The 16123-nt window shown below is 41.6% G+C and overlaps 1 protein-coding gene across 1 annotated transcript in view; it reads right to left on the reverse strand.

The window, feature by feature from the left end:
• Nucleotides 1-16123, reverse strand: part of LOC133419589 (CDP-diacylglycerol--glycerol-3-phosphate 3-phosphatidyltransferase, mitochondrial) — a 50069-nt gene that overhangs the window by 11369 nt on the left and 22577 nt on the right. Inside the window, exons 4-7 of the mRNA XM_061708842.1 lie at nt 6411-6510; nt 6116-6305; nt 2947-3125; nt 278-477 (exon numbers count right to left, since the gene is read on the reverse strand). Of these exons, the coding sequence (XP_061564826.1) occupies nt 278-477; nt 2947-3125; nt 6116-6305; nt 6411-6510 (669 nt within the window). The remainder of the gene's footprint in view (nt 1-277; nt 478-2946; nt 3126-6115; nt 6306-6410; nt 6511-16123) is intronic.

The following is a 16123-nucleotide window of genomic DNA, read 5'->3' on the forward strand; positions in this document are numbered from 1 at the left end:
CTCAACTTTCTTCTTAAGAACTTTTTTGGAGAATATGATTTCTTCTCTTTTTTCTTCTTAAGACTGAACTTAAGAAAAAAATGACACTTAGGACGATTTTTTTTCTTAAGAATGTTTTGTGAATCCGGCCCCTGGATGACAAGCTGATGACGACCATTAATTAGAATCAGGTGTGTTGATGCAAGGAAACATCTAAAACATGCAGGATCAGGGTTGAAGACCAGTGATTTACGTGTATTTCTCACAGTCCAACCAGAAGAGGCGTGTGGGGACTCACCTCTGTGACCTGCTCGTCCACCTGGATGCCCAGAGGTTTCATCTGCACCAGAGGGAACACCCACGTGTCGTCCTCCCCGTCGCTCAGGCCCTCGTCCCCAGAGTCCTCCGAGCAGCGCAGCAGCTGCTGCCTCATGTGGGCCGTGTTCATGACCTCCATGATGCGCTTCCTCCCCGCTGCCGAGAAGTCCTGCCGGTTGCCTGGTCCCCACAGAGACAAGTGCGTGTTTTTACACAAATGATGGGAACCTGGAGACGGGCTGCACTGATCTCTGGGTCGCTGTGTTCTGGGTTGTTTGTACATGTGCGTGACTCATTTAGAGAGAAGTCCGCTTCCTTTTGGAATAATCCTCAATTACTGAGAGGGATGACTCATTACGCTAATGTTCTGTTTAGGTTCGGTTTTAGTGGTGCAAGTCCTCGCTACAGTTTCCAGGAGGTCCAAAGGAAATAAATCTGCCAAACACTTGACTTTTAAGTGATGGAGACAACTTAAGGATGAGGTAAAGTAGGACAGAGAGGGATCAAGAGTCAGCCACTGAGTTTTAAATGCTGGTTTCTGATTAGTCGATGGATGACCATTAAAACTGGTTTGGATTAAAGGGCAAGTTCACCTAAAAAAACAGTCTCTGATTTTAAAATAAAAAGAAAAAAAAGCACACTACATTTGGCGTGGTTCGCTTATTTATAACTGGAACATAACATGTAATGTGGCATCATGCAGAAGTGGTGTTGCTACGGTTACCTGCAGGTTAAAAACTAATTTTACCTTTTAAACTTGCGTGTGTTGAACTACATTTGAAAAGTAAAGCATCTTTGAGCAAATCTCATCAAACGTAACAGTTTATTTTCCTTTTACTGTAACTTTGAGCACCACAAATATAATTCATTCCACTTTTACTGAGAGAAGGCAGAAACTACAGTGGCCAAGAGCGCTCGGTACGATGTGGGGGAGCAGACGGCTGTGTTGTAATACAGGGAAAACATTGCTTGTGCTGATACTACACACAAGACAAGGTTTTCAAATAAAAGGAACAATCGGTCCCTGGAAGCAAAGGGTTTTCCAGGAGAAACTAATTGTTTCAGACAGCAGATGAATTTAACTCCACACACAGACCATTGCAACTAATAATATAAATCCACATGTTCATATAATAATAATAATAATAATAATAATAATAATAATAATAATAATAATAATAATAATAATAATAATAATAATAATAATAACAATAATAATAACAATAATAATAATATAACTATTTATAATAATAAAGTAATATCTTAACCAGTGATTTAGGATGTTAACATCAGAAATATTTGAGTTCATTTTCAAAAACTGCTAGGGAAGTTTTATTTACGTGAAGTTACAAGTACTGAAAACTATTTGACACCTTTTCCAGTCAAGGTCAGCAGCAGATCAGAAATTCTCCGCTTTCAAGTCTCTAACTCGCTGAAGTCAATGTCAGACACAACGGTAATAAAAGTTGAACGTTTTATAATGAAACTGCCATGAATTTCAGTCCACGGCCTAAAAAGGTACAACCAAACGTGCTTTAGACATCGGATACAACAACATTTGTTGTCTGTTCACGTGGCTGCAGCACCGTGGGGACGGATGTCTGTCTGTGCAGGATGCACAAGAATCACCGTGACTCAAAAAACTTGAAAAAGCAGCTCAGAGAGACAAAAGACAGTTCAAGCTTAGTGATGACAAACAATAAAGACCCATGCCAGGAGAAGGTGTGGGAGACAAAGGGCTTTTAAAAATAAAACTGCACAAACTGGACACGTGCAGATTAAATTACCAGCTGCACGGAAATGTATTTTTCTCATTCGTCATAACTGTGATGAGATCGTGCAACATCTGGTGGAGAACGCCACGCAACGTATCTATTCAACCTTAAAACCCTCACAGATGCCTCCAAGACGATAGGATCTACAAAACAAGCCAAATTAAAATGATGTGAGCAGCCGAGTGAAACAAAAAAGGTGCTCTGTAATTTGGGTGAAATGGCCCTTTAAACTTCTAGAAAAACAGTAGTTTGAGTGTCATCAGTTTCCATTACTGACCAGATGCAGACAAACCTCTGTCTCGGTCTGCTGCTGCTGCTGCACACGAGGACACGTCATCGTTTCTAATCAGCTAAAACTCTCCCAAGTCATCCAACACAAATGTTTTTCACTGGAATTTAACCAGCTTCTGTGCGTGCATCCAATAACTGTGTGCATATCAGTTCCCACTACATCTCCTCTTCCAGCAACACTATGACATCACATTTCTATTCTCGGTACTCGTTTCCGAGGCCCTGTCCTGCAGACATGATGTCATTCATCCCTCAAACTAACATCCTGGCAGGCCGTGCTCCAGTTACGGACACACTGCGCTGGTGTGTGCCTGTGTGCAGATGCAGTCCCGACGATTTCACGTCCGGCTGCCGAGCGAGCAAAACCGCAAAGCTTTTCTCTGATCTCCTCGCCGGGCTCTCGCAGGCCCGTCTCTCTCTGACCGGCATCAACCGGCCTGTCTAAGCTTTCAAGCCCCATTAGTAAAAGCCGGCGGCTGCTGGCGCCAAAGATCGGGACGCTATCGAGCCTGAAGTGTCGCACGCTGTCAAAACAAGTGGATGTGATTCTGATTCTGACGTGTAAGCGTGGAGGGCTTTGTACCTTTGTACGGGTGCACCATGCCCTCCAGCATGGTGACCGAGTCGTCGGGCTGCAGCTGCAGGGAAATGTCCCCCACGGCCTCCACCAGCTCGGTGAAGAAGTCCGCCACCTCCTTGCAGTTCTCCAGCAGCACGTAGCGGTCCTGTCTGTTGGTGAAGTACGAGTCACTCAGGTTGGCTCTGGGGGTAAAACAAAGGGGGAAATTAAAAAAGGCTTCTGAAGCTAATGATGCTATTATTTTATTTTTTTATTTATTTATTTATTTCTCAGAACAATGCACATTGATGAACATATATACCATATTTTCTGGACTATAAGCCGCACCTGTATATAAGCCGCATCCGCTCTATTTAAAAAAAAAAAAAAAAAAGATATGCAAGCCGGAGATATTTATGTTGTTAGATTAGATATTTACTACATGTACAGAATGATTTTGAACTGTAAATGATGTACATGTTTGTACCTAAATAGATCCTTTCCTAACAGTGTCTTTTAACACGGCAGCAACTTTGCTGATTAAAACAGGACAGAACCAAGAGAAAATAACCGGTATTTATTTATCTATTTATGTTTGAAATCTGCTTCTACCTACTTCTATCTGCTAAAGAACAAGTAGCGTATTCTTCTTTGCATTTATTTTGTCTTAGTTTTGATTCTAATTCCGGTTAGAGCGCCCGAGTGGTGGAAGAAAAATCCACAGAATAGCCGCACCTTTGTATAAGCTACATGGTTGAAAACCTATGAAAAAAGTAGCGGCTTATAGTCCAGAAAATACGGTACATATGTAAATGTGCCAGATTGTAGCACAAGGCTAGTTTCCATCCGTAGTCCAATATAGGCAGGTAAGGTGTTAAAAGCAGAACAGGTAAAGATGCAATAAGAAAAAGAAAACAGAAACAAAGATAAGTACAATTAGTAAAGACAAGTACAATTAGTAAAAATAAGAATGATAAAAAAAAAGTTAGTAGATAGGAGGAGACCCAAACACACATTAGGTGTGTGTACACATTTGTTGACCTCTGAGCCACATTTTCATCTGGTTTTTAAAAGTTGTTAAAGAGGGGCATTCCCTTGTGTGTACAGGTATAGAATTGCATAACGCACTACCCTTTATGGATAGTGCGTTATGGCTAAAAGCAGTTTTTCTGAATGGAACCTCTACGTCTCTGTTGGACACTGCTCGAGTGACCCGCGACTGTGGGTATTTAAAAAATTCCTGGAGGCAAGGGGGTGCCAGGCCATGTAGGGTTTTATACATTAGACAACTGTATGAGCATTTGCAGAAATTGTATTGTGTGTCCCTTCCCTGTTAGTCACATAAACATGAACTTGTGCTGGCTCACCTCCCCCTTCCAGCAAAAGCTCCCCATTCTGGACTAACATGACCATTTAAATTACTGAATGTGAAACTAATGCCCCTTGAACGCCAGAAACGCAACGTGCAGCCTAGAGCGGCGTACGGGCTGGCAGGGAGTCGTGGGAGCACAGAGCAAACAAGACGAGCCTTTCAAAACATCATCCAATTGTTGCTCGGTGGGAAATCTCCGGTTTGTATGCAGCGTTGCCAGCAACTAAGATTTATTAGTCGCATGCTAATAAGCGAAACAAGAGACTGAGCGAGGACAAGAGAGATGTGTGTGCACAAGACCCTCAGGTCCACGAAGGCACAGCTTGGTGGGTTCGAGCTTGTGGAGGAGATCCATTTCCACGCTGAAGGGTTCATTGTTTACTTTTGTCTCAGATATCATCCTGGGTGGATGCCTTGTTTTCCTCCCGTCGGTTGGTTCCGCCGGTAAATATCACGGCACAACGAGGCCAAAGTTGAGCTCGGCAGAGCTCCGACCTCATGTGACAGCGGCACAAACCGCTGAAACGTGCAGGTTTTAGAGCACAGCGGTGCGTTGGCCACCTGTGGTGTGCAGGGGGCTTCGGTTGTTGAGTAGAAATCATCTGGAAAAGGTGTCTGTCCTGCAGCTGAGCAGCTGAGATCACCAGTTCCGGCTAAACCAGATAAAACCAGAAGGTGCACATGTCTTACTACTCAAGGCCATATACGAAGTTTGTTTTGCTTTTTAACAACATACTTTCACCTCCAGGAGCTTCTGATAAAGGCTTGGGTAACGTGTCTTTGTGCCAAGGAGGAAATAAAAGACGTCGGCAGTGAAAACAAAGTTGCATTCTGAGGTCTGCGAATGCAGCCGTGTACTTTCAGACACACGTCAAATATGTCCTGAATCGGTTGGTGAACATCCAAGTGTGGGAAGGGAACTCTCGTGCAGATGCACCGCTGAATTTAGAAAAAACAAAAAGAATGCAGGAAGGAGCTATAAAATGGGTGGGGGGGACTAATCAGGGGAAAACCATGCAATACGACTCACGAGGTGTTCGGTAAGACATAATTACACGTTGTCTCGGCAGATGATGCTTCTTCTTGGATTAGTGCTGCAGGGAACCCATCATTGTGGTAGTTCTCCAAACATATGAGTTCACTTATTTTACTTGAAATGAAATGTAGTGGAAACTACTCGGCCACGGCGTCCACCGACTTCCCAGCACACCCGCCGATACACCCAATGATCTTCATTTTTTGCTGCATATGTCAGAAAATTCAGAGAGATTTTCCGGCCTTGCTGGTAAACAACGGGGCTCTACTTTTTAAAATATTATGGAAACTGTCAAAAAAGATAAGCGTCGTGCTGATTAAAAGATAAACAGATAGTGGATAACCTATATTGAGAGATTAGACAGAAGTCCAATTCATACATAACCCTTCAACCTTGTGTACCATTGCCATAAATGTTAACCATCTCAATTTTATTTATTTATTATTATTATTATTATTATTATTATTATTATTATTATTATTATTATTATTATTATTATTATTATTATTATTATTTTTATTTTTATTTATCTGTTTTACTTTTATTTTTTTCTGTTTGTTTTCACATATTCCTAACTAAATTATAAACTTTTTTCATTCTATCTTTCATTGGATTTAGAATTGAGCTGATGTAATTTCCGAAGGGGTTGCTCTTTCTGTTAGTGAGATGTTGATCCTTGCTGTTTGTCTTGATGAAAAATGATAATAAAACAATGAATCTCAAAAAAAAAAAAAAAAAAAAGAAAGATAAACAGATAAATGAGCAGCCGGACGCAGCAGACGTACCCGCTGATGATGATGCTGTTGTCAAACAAGTAGACTTTGATGTGCTGGACTCCGATGGTCTCGTTGAAGCGCTCGGGGACCAGCAGCCGCAGCAGACCCCTCAGGTCCGGCGTGTGGTACAGAGACACCCGCATCTGGGACGTGAAGCGCTGCAGCAGGGGCAGCAGCATGGTCCTCGAGTTGACCTGCCCTGGACGGGGAACACAGTCACACGGCCGCAGAAACGGTGGTGAGCGCTGGGGGGGGGGTCGGTGTTAAACAGCCACGACAAGATCTGACGGAAAACAACAACAACCTCGAGATCCGCGCGTGTAGTCCAGCAGCACGGAGACCTTCAGGTCGGGGGAGTGACCGCTGTCCTTGGAGCGCTGGAGAGCTTCCTCCATGCAGTCCACCTTAACAGACACAAACATGCAGCAACTGAGCGTTTCATGTATGAAGCACTGTTGGATAATGATGGTGTATCAGGACCAACTGAGAAGAAAAAAATGTAGGTGGGAGGTTGAAAAACACCCAGAATTTAAGTATTTATAAAATCTGAATTTTGATGTTTTTCACTACTAAAGTACCAAATGAATATAAGTAAATGGAGCTGTACCCTTAAAAATAAAAGGTTCCCAGTTTGATTGTTTTCCTCAGTTTTTATTGTGTATCAGCTATTCTCCACAGGATTTATCCCAGTCCTCCGTCAGAAGATCTGTTTGACCTCCAAGTGTCATCAAGGTCAGACATCATGTCATAATCTGGCGTAAATATGAACTGCCCATTCAGCATTCATTAGCAAAACGCTAGTCATTTACAATTAAATTAGTCCCCCAAGGAAGAACAACAAACTTACATTTGTTAGATTTTCAGTTCTGATACATCAGGGTAATAATGCAAAAATAATAAAATACAACTAAAATGAAGCCAGGGCTTCTATATTGAGATTAAAATAATACATTTAGCTATTTAGGCCTTTTCATTCCAGATTATTGAGTATCATGTTGCAGGCACCCCCCCTGATGAAATGCAGGCTTCAGATACCAGCAGCAGCAGCAGCTTCTACCAGCAGCTTCTACCACCAGTAGGCCTCAGCAGAAGCAGCCTGTACTAGCACTCCTGATTGCAGTAGTCAGTAAGTTCTTTTTGTTTTTTACTGACTTATTTTATCGTGGTAACTGGAAATAGAGGAGTCTTTCATCCTAGTGTTGTGACATTTCCTTGGTCTTTTGTTCATCATGGGGCCGAAAAAAGTCAACCAGGAGGAGGATGTTTATTCACTGCCTATGATTCATGAGTTGCTAGATCAGCAGAAATCCCTCTTTCAAGATTTAATTGAGCAACAAGGAAGAAACTTCAAGACCGTTGTCCAATTATTCATGGACTCTACCAACCAAAGGATGGACAACACCATGAAAGATGTACAGGACATTAAGAACAGTTTGTAATTCTCACAGAAGGATATAGATGATCTCAATAAGAGACTCTCTGACCATGCCACCAGTCTTAAGAGCATCTCAAAAGCTTCTTATGACAAACTTTCTGGTAAAACAGAGTATCTGGAGAGCCAGTCAAAGAAGAATAACATCATCATTGATGGAGTCCCAGAAGAATGGAGTGAGTCATCACAGGTAACGGAAACTAAAGTTAAACAACTGTTGGCCGACAAACTGGAACTTGACCCCAAATCAATTGAAGTTGAATATGCACATCGTAAGGGAAAATTTGAAGAGCAGGCAAATAGGCCAAGGCCAGTTTTTATGAGGTTGCTCCGTCTCAAAGATAAAGAGGAAGTTATAAGGAGAGGAAAAAACTTAAAGGCACCAAGATCTTCATCAATGAAGATTTTACAGATAATGTGAGACAGAAACGAATGGAGCTGCGTCCGAAACTTAAGGAAGCACGTGACAAGGGACAGATTGCATATCTGCGGCATGACCAACTTATTATTCACCCACCACGTCCTTCATGAATGACCTGATGTGATGATATGATCATATTTTAACTGTCACTGTTTCAATATTCATTTAGTATTATCATGACTCAAAATAACATATCAAACATACTACATCCCCATAAGATCTGTAACGCATGTAATGAAACTATAAAAGATTCAATATATGAATGTGGTATCTGCAAAAGTGGCTATCATCCCAAATGTACATTTTTGAACTTTCCAGTTGCAGTAGAGTGGGTTAATTGGACTTGCCAAAAATGTTTATCTGAGTTTCCCTTCCATGATCTTGAAAACAATGATTTAATATTGACAATGGATGGCAAAACACGGTATGTTAATGATAAGACCCTTATTTTTTCCCCACTTGAAATCAGCAATAGACTTTCTAGATATAATGAACATGACCCTGACTCAAATTTTCTAACCTTTTTACAAAAACCAGATATATGCAAATACTATGAAAAAATTACTTTTAAAGAGTTGTGCCAAAACTACAATCGGTTACACCCAAAACATTTTCTATTTTTCATATTAATGTACGGAGCTTATCCAAGAATTATGATAATTTAAGTCACTATCTCTCACAGCCTGTCCTAACTGCATGCGAGCGTCCGACTGTCGCGTCGCACTGCGTGGCATCGGACGCGCTCTGTCCACACTGAACGCGTTTAACGGCCCCCACGTTCTACCACGTTCTTTTGATTGACAGCTGAGACTCGCCTTTTAAAAGGCTGATTTATGGTCCGCGTTACACCAACGCAGACCTTACGGCGTAGGGTACGCGGTGCACTCACCGAACGGTGCGCGTCGCCGCGTACCCTACGCCGTAGGCTACGCCGTCGATTTCACGCGGAACCATAAATCAGCCTTTATTCACCCGCCCGTGCGCTCCAGAAAGAAACTCCTAAAATTACTCCTAAAAGAGTAAAGGGACAAGTAAAAGATGGATGATTACTTGTAATCTTCCTACGTTTGTACTTTCTAAACAGAAAACAAGCTTATTATTCGGTGGAATAAGTGGGGAAAAAAACGAACGGTGACGCAATCAAACAGTGAACAGCATGGAGTGACCGGCGTGTGGTGTTAAATGCAGCAAACATGTCAGCATGTCAGATCATTACTGGGATGTGGGGAAAAAGCAGAGGACACGAGAAATCCGGCAGGATCCGGCACAAATTAAGCCCTAATAATATTTAATAATAATTAAGATTCTTATTATATCTTATTATCTTATCAGAACCTTCCAGCTCCCTGGCGATCTCCCTCCAGCAGCTGCCACTTTATAGAGGTTCTTGTATTGAAATGATTCCTACAGCATTTTCAACTTTTTTTTTCAACTTTCAACCGGCTTTCAACGCGAGCGACAGGAAGAAAATAGAAGCAGGGCGTTCGACAAAAGTCCAGTTCAAAACGGCATGCCGCGTCGCATCGCGCCGCGTCGCTCGCAACCAGTATAGACAGTGCAATAAAAAATAAAGCAATGGAACTGTTTTTGACGCTGACGCTCGCTCGCGTCGCATGCAGTGTGGACACGGTGTCATGCTTGGATCATAAATTTTCCATAACAGCTTTAACTGAAACGTGGCTGAAGGAATCTGTAGTTTCACTTTATGAACTGCCTGATTACAAAGCCACTCACTGGACAAGGGGAATGAGAAATGGCGGAGGTGTGTCTCTTTTCATTCACAATAGTTATCAATTTGTCAATAGAGATGATCTTATGACTCTTGAATCTAATGTTGCAGAATCTGTTTTTGTTTAAATTACTTCATGCCGTTCATTTGGGGGAAGAAATGTAATTGTTGGAGGTATTTACCGACCACCCAATACAGATATTGATCTTTTCAATCAATGGCTTTTCAACCTTCTTGAACTTATATCTAAAGAGGATAAAGTTTGTTATCTTATAGGTTATTTTAATATAAATTTGTTTAAGAAAGAGAATCATCCACAAACTGCAAAATTTCAAAACACTATGTATTCCAATTATTTTTATCCTTAGCTAAAAGTTTTCTGGGCTAGAAATGGCGAAGGATTACTTACCCTGCCTTTAACAAGAAGAACCCAGCCTCTCTTTAAACAAACTGCTTTGAGATCCTAAACTCAGACTGACTTCAGAACAGGAAATACATTTTATCCCCAAAATAACATAATCATCATCAGCATCCAATGCAGCTAAGTTTCAAACTTGCAGCTCTTCATATCCGTGTGCACGTGAAGAGCCAGTCCTGTGACTATTGACGGTTCAACTAATAGCAAAATGACAGGATTGACTTCTTTCACCTCAAATAACAAGACGCTGCTTTTTTTTTTTTTTTAAAGTGTTTTGTTGCACTTATGAAGGCCCACACATAGCCCCAGCGCGTCGTAGGCGGGTCTATGACACAAAGACAAGAAAAATGCAAACAGTTCAGTGGCATTCAGGTCAAAAGTGCTGGAAGCAGCCGACACGTGGAGCCACTTCCCTCGACGGGCCGCCAGGACCGGGCTACACAGGTCTGGTGAGCTCACTCCTTTCTAAATTTGCACCAAAAGACTTCTGTCAATTTCAAATATGCGGCAGGCCTCACAAAGACGTGCTGTGCAAACACACGTGCATGTTTCTGCTTCACACAAAGCAAACTCCTGCGCTGTGGGAAAGTTTGTTTAGGAGATGCTCCGACTACAGCCGTGGGCCGCTGGCAACCCTCATACTCACAGTCAAGGGAAGGTTTCTGACATCCGACTTACCTGCCAAGCCTAAACAGGTTATTTGGTCAAAACTCTGCTAATAATCTGAAGTCATGAATCACGAAAAATACAGTATATCTTCTCCTTTCAGCGGCTCAGATTTGTGAGATTTGTTTTGGTTATTTTACAGGACCAAATAGTAGATTTGTAGTTCTCAAGACCGGTCTTGGTCTCGAGACTTTGTGGTCTTGGTCTTGTCTCGGTCTCGCCAGGTCTCGGTTAATTGAGATGCCGTTGCACACCAAGGTGACAGAATCTGGTGATCACCACTTCTTCCTTTTGTTTATGTACTATTTGTATTTAGCATTTGATTTAATGTTTTGTAAAACATTAAATAGCGGTAGTGCAACTACCACACATATTTAATCTCAGCTGATTGATGAAAACATTTATAGTGAGTTCAACATAAAACATCCACTTCTCTGTGTTATTGTGCTGCAGTTGAATAAACCTCATACGTAAACTAGTTGAACCAGGATGGGGCTGATGTTCTACAATCACGCAAGATGATGAAATAACTAGGTTGTTTTTAGGTCTCGGTCTCGAGCTGAACTAGTCTTGGTCTTGACACTCTCTGGTCTTGGTAGTGTCTTGGTCTCGGTTTAGGAGGTCTTGACTACAAATCTACCAAATAGTTCCACAAAAACAGATACTGATGAACTGAGATGCACTACAATAGTGATGAGTTGTAGCCCTCGTAACGTGGTATAAAAAGCTGCTCCGTTCCGAAGCACAAACGTGTCCTGGTTTTTAAATGGGTTTCTGTGGTCTGTGATCATATTATAGCATCTCCCTTTTTACCATTATTAAGCAAGCCGCAAATTACTTTTTATTCTAATCTTCTTCTATTAAACGGCAAACGCTAACGGGCAGGTTTCCTCATCCCATGTTATTGTTCTGATGTTCACTTCCTCACAACCGGCAGTGAGACCAGGACCAGGGGGGGGGGGGGCTTGTCTGCAGTTTTTTACATTGAATAGTTGCAATAAAATGTAAGTAAACTTTTACATTATCCTATCCATTATCTGTGAACTCAATATCAACAGACACCTGATAGCTGCCATGTGAATGTGATTTATTGAATTAAATGTTTTTATATACTATTTATGATTAAATGACAAAAGCACTTTACAGAGTCTGAACTTTTAATTTCATTGTACAAATAATCCACCCATCTATTCATGTCCAAGCTCAACCTAGACAAGATAAATCAAGTCGCTATTTCAACAGTAAACACTTAAATGTTTGAATTCTAATGTATTTATTTGTCTATTTATTTATCCATGTTGTTATTCTGATATCCGACCAGGGAATTGTCGTTAACTTATCAGTAATTTGTCGTTCCCATCTTTACATCTTTGCTACAAATGCTTCAAAACTCAGCAGCACGGCCGCTGCCTGGGAGCAGAAAGACGGCTCACATTTCACAAATCACAAATCTCCTCGCTGGTTACTCCAACATTTCACAATTTAGCCACAGGGTCTTTTATAAGTTTATAAACATTTTTTGTGGTTTAGGTCCTGCCTGTTAGATTTGTCTTTATCGTGAAAACCCTCCAAGATCCTCTGTTCCTCTGGAAAAGCCTTCTATTAAGGCCCCCGTAGAGACTAAACCACAATCGGGGATGTCCATTTCTTTATAAACCCACGTTTGTGTAACAGTGTCTGAAGACGGGACGGCAGCGGACTTGCAATGATTTTACATTATTTGGACCAAATTATTCCAAACCTGATCGCTATACCGACTGGGACCAGTTTTTTTTAATCACAAAACTACATACTTAAGTACAGGGGTGTCACAACGCAAGTAGGGACATCGGGCCCAGAGAGATTGGGGCCCCTTGTACCTGAAAAATATATGTCTGATTTTTTTTTTTCCACTCATAGTAATAAATGTTAAATATATTTTCTGCAAGGCAAAGCAGAGATTCTGTTGAATCAGAAACATCTCTTTTTTTTTTTTAATTTAAAGACAGAAAGCAATCTGAATGTCAACTTTGGAACAAAATTTGCCAGATTTCCCAGTTAGTTGTTGGGACATGTGGCATCAACAGATCTGGAGTTTCTGCTGATATCTTAGATTCATGATTACTCCAAGACTTAAACAGTGTACGTAATGTGAGGGGAAGTGATCCTTTATGATCGCATGAGCTTCAGTAAAGTTAACAAAGAGTCACATTTCTGGGTCGTAGATTCAGGTTTGACTGAATCACATTAAAAACATATTCTGTTATTTAAAAGGTGATTTTAAAAAAATTTCACCAGATCCCTCTGTATCCCCTCATCGTGCCCCTGGAAATACGAAACAAGGTGAGCTCTTATAGCAACTCAAAGTTATTTCCAACGATCATTTCCAGCTATTTTGCCTCACCAGTCAACATCTTTACGTGTTTTAATATATGTTGAACTAAATCAATGCTGCATGCTTCATGCTTGTAGAGCCGTCTGTCCTTCAAGCAGACATGAAGGGAGATGATGATGATAAAGAAGATGGTGGTAGTGGAAAGAGCAATGAAAGTACTGAGATGCAGAAGTATCCTAGATAAGACAAAAAAAAGCCTGAAAGTGGCTATTTTAAATGTTTTTTAAAGGGCCATTATTTCAGGTAGATATTTTAAATTCCCCTTACAATGTAAAAGTGAGCAGCTTTAAAGTTTCAGGTTAATTTATTATTACACAAACTTCCAGAACTGAAGCTTATAATGTTTAATTAGGGGGACTAAGTGTGACGACAGGAACTGAGTGTCGTCTGTGTTTTGCTGTGATGGAAGGCGCCGGTGTTTCTTCACGGTTTCCTGGTGGCGCTTCAGTGCGGTGTCGGGCCTCATTCGGCAGCATTAACAGCCTCCGCTCTTCTTTCCACAGGATTTCAGAGTGTTTTTGTGGGAATTTGTGCCCATTCATTCTGCATTTATGAGGCAAGCCAGTGATGTTGGACAAAAACGCTTGGCTTGCACTCTCCAGTCCATTTCATCCCAAACGTGCTCGCTGGGTTTGAGGTCGGGGTTCTGCGCGGGCCAGTCAGGTTTTTTTTCATAGCCCTTACGTTGGAAGAGAAAAGGGCCTTCCCCAAGCAGCTGCCACAAAATTGGAAGCATAACATTTTCAAAAATATCTTGGTATGCTGAAGCATCGAGACCGCCCGTCACAGGCAAGAGGACCGGCCCAGACCCAGAAGAGCGGCCCGCACCCTCGTCCCACTGGAGACAAAACGGGTCTCAATGCTCCACAGTCCAGCGCTGGTGTGCCTCACATACCACGAAGCTCCCACCACCGTTATTGTGCTCACATTTACGCCAGTGGACATTCTGAACTCTTCTTCTGCGGAATCAGCGGAGCATTTTCAGAGCCATCGTTAACGTGGTCTTCTGCTGTCTTGCTATTGTTTCTAACGGCTCCCACTTCCTACCAATATCATTTACAGTTGATGGGTGAATATCCGGCAGGGAGGAAGTTTGATGAACCGTCTCATTGCAAAGGTGGCGTCCTCTCTGTACCAAGTCCATTTTGAGACGGCATGGCTACGTGCAGGATTTTATACACAGATATGACTGAAACACCTGAAATTCAAAATTACCAGGTCTTTATCCAGTGTACCTTTGTGGTACCTTTGTGGAGTTTTAATTGATTGTTAGTCGTGTTTTTATATTTATCCTTTAATTTGAACTAGTTTTATCAAGAGGAAAGAAAATAAGTTGCGTTTGTACGGTGGCTGACAAGGGCCAAACGCACTGCAACGGCCTAATGCGTCTCAGTTAAGGAAAACGGCTTCAAGTACAGAAACGATTCAAATTCACAAACTCAAAACGAGGTACAAAAAGAAAAACGTGGTGCAAATGAAAAAACGTGCTGCAAAAAACAAAGACAAATGCAGCATCATCAAACGCGCTGCAAATAGAGAAACGATGCAAAGCACAAAACGATATAAAACAAGAAACGATCTTCAAAAGAAAAACGCTTCATAACCGGTCACTACAACCGGAAGTGCTCCAAACCTGCAGGGGGCGCAGCTGACTGAACCAGTGTTTACGTCCATGGTTTAAACATACAGCGGGAACGGTAATGTGATTTTTACCTATTTCTTGTTTTATATCATTTTGTGCTTTGCATCGTTTCTCTATTTGCAGTGCGTTTGATGATGCTGCATTTGTCTTTGTTTTTTGCAGCACGTTTTTTCATTTGCACCACGTTCCTCTTTTTGTACCTCGTTTTGAGTTTGTGAATTTGAATCGTTTCTGTACTTGAAGCCGTTTTCCTTAACTGAGATGCTTTAGGCCGTTGCAGTGCGTTTGGCCCTTGTCGGCCACCGTACTTTTCACTTCTTCAAACTTAAATTCACTGTTATAGCATTTTTAGTCGACAACCTAATAAAATTGTATGCACTTTATTTACATTTCAGACATTTGCGATGTTTAAAATTTCTCAATTTGCTTCTCAATGTTCCTCCATAAAGAATCCACATTCATGATTTCCAGGTATAAGTCTTATTTCTGCAGATTCCTCGCTCCCCAGTACAAATCTTTTCTTTTCTTTCAGACTAGGTTGAGCTAAGACGGTGCAGAGTTAGAAAGCTACCACTCTTAATACCCCCCTTTTATTGTTTACCATTTTTAATGTTTCCATTCTGTAAGAAAAAAACATACATCGTGCTACATCCAGTTGTATGAAAAGTGAAATGTAGCTAAAATCTGTGTAATTGTAAATTGTTGTCATGCGCTTGCAGCAAACTGGCCATAAACAACGCCGGTACTTCGGTTTCAGCAGGTGGAGCAGCACCGGAGTGACTTTCTGGAGTACTTTTTCCTTGTGTGTCGTGGCAGAAAGGAGGAGATTTACGATAACATATTCATTGCCAACACACTACATTTATTAAATATGAGCCACCTTTTGTCAGTCTGTTAACTGAGCTCGGGAAAAAACATGAGTCACAACATTGTGTGGAGAGGAAGTGTCTGCTCGACAGAAGGCACCACCGGGGGCTCGGCCTTTATCAGCGGTAAACTTGCCATTCGGATCGCTTCTGATAAGAAACCATTGCTGCGTTACTTCTGCTAAATTGTGCATCTGGTGTCTGAGCACATTCATTAAACTTGACCCCAGAGTGCCCGTTTACATGCCAGTAAAGAGCTCTTCAGGGACGCACCAACCACCGGCGCTTCCTGCTGTGGAATGAGCGGGAGCGCTGACGCTCCGCTGCTTCCATATTAGCACACAAACTGTGTTTGTCTTTATTGCCCTTGGTTCACTGTTCACACCGAGGCTTTAATTTCAGAGTTCGTCTTCCCAAAAGGCTTAATATTTCAATTTCCCGCTTTTCATTTGGAGAATAAATCATCATT

The sequence above is a fragment of the Cololabis saira genome, chromosome 19, assembly GCF_033807715.1.
Source record: "Cololabis saira isolate AMF1-May2022 chromosome 19, fColSai1.1, whole genome shotgun sequence".
Taxonomy (NCBI): domain Eukaryota; kingdom Metazoa; phylum Chordata; class Actinopteri; order Beloniformes; family Belonidae; genus Cololabis; species Cololabis saira.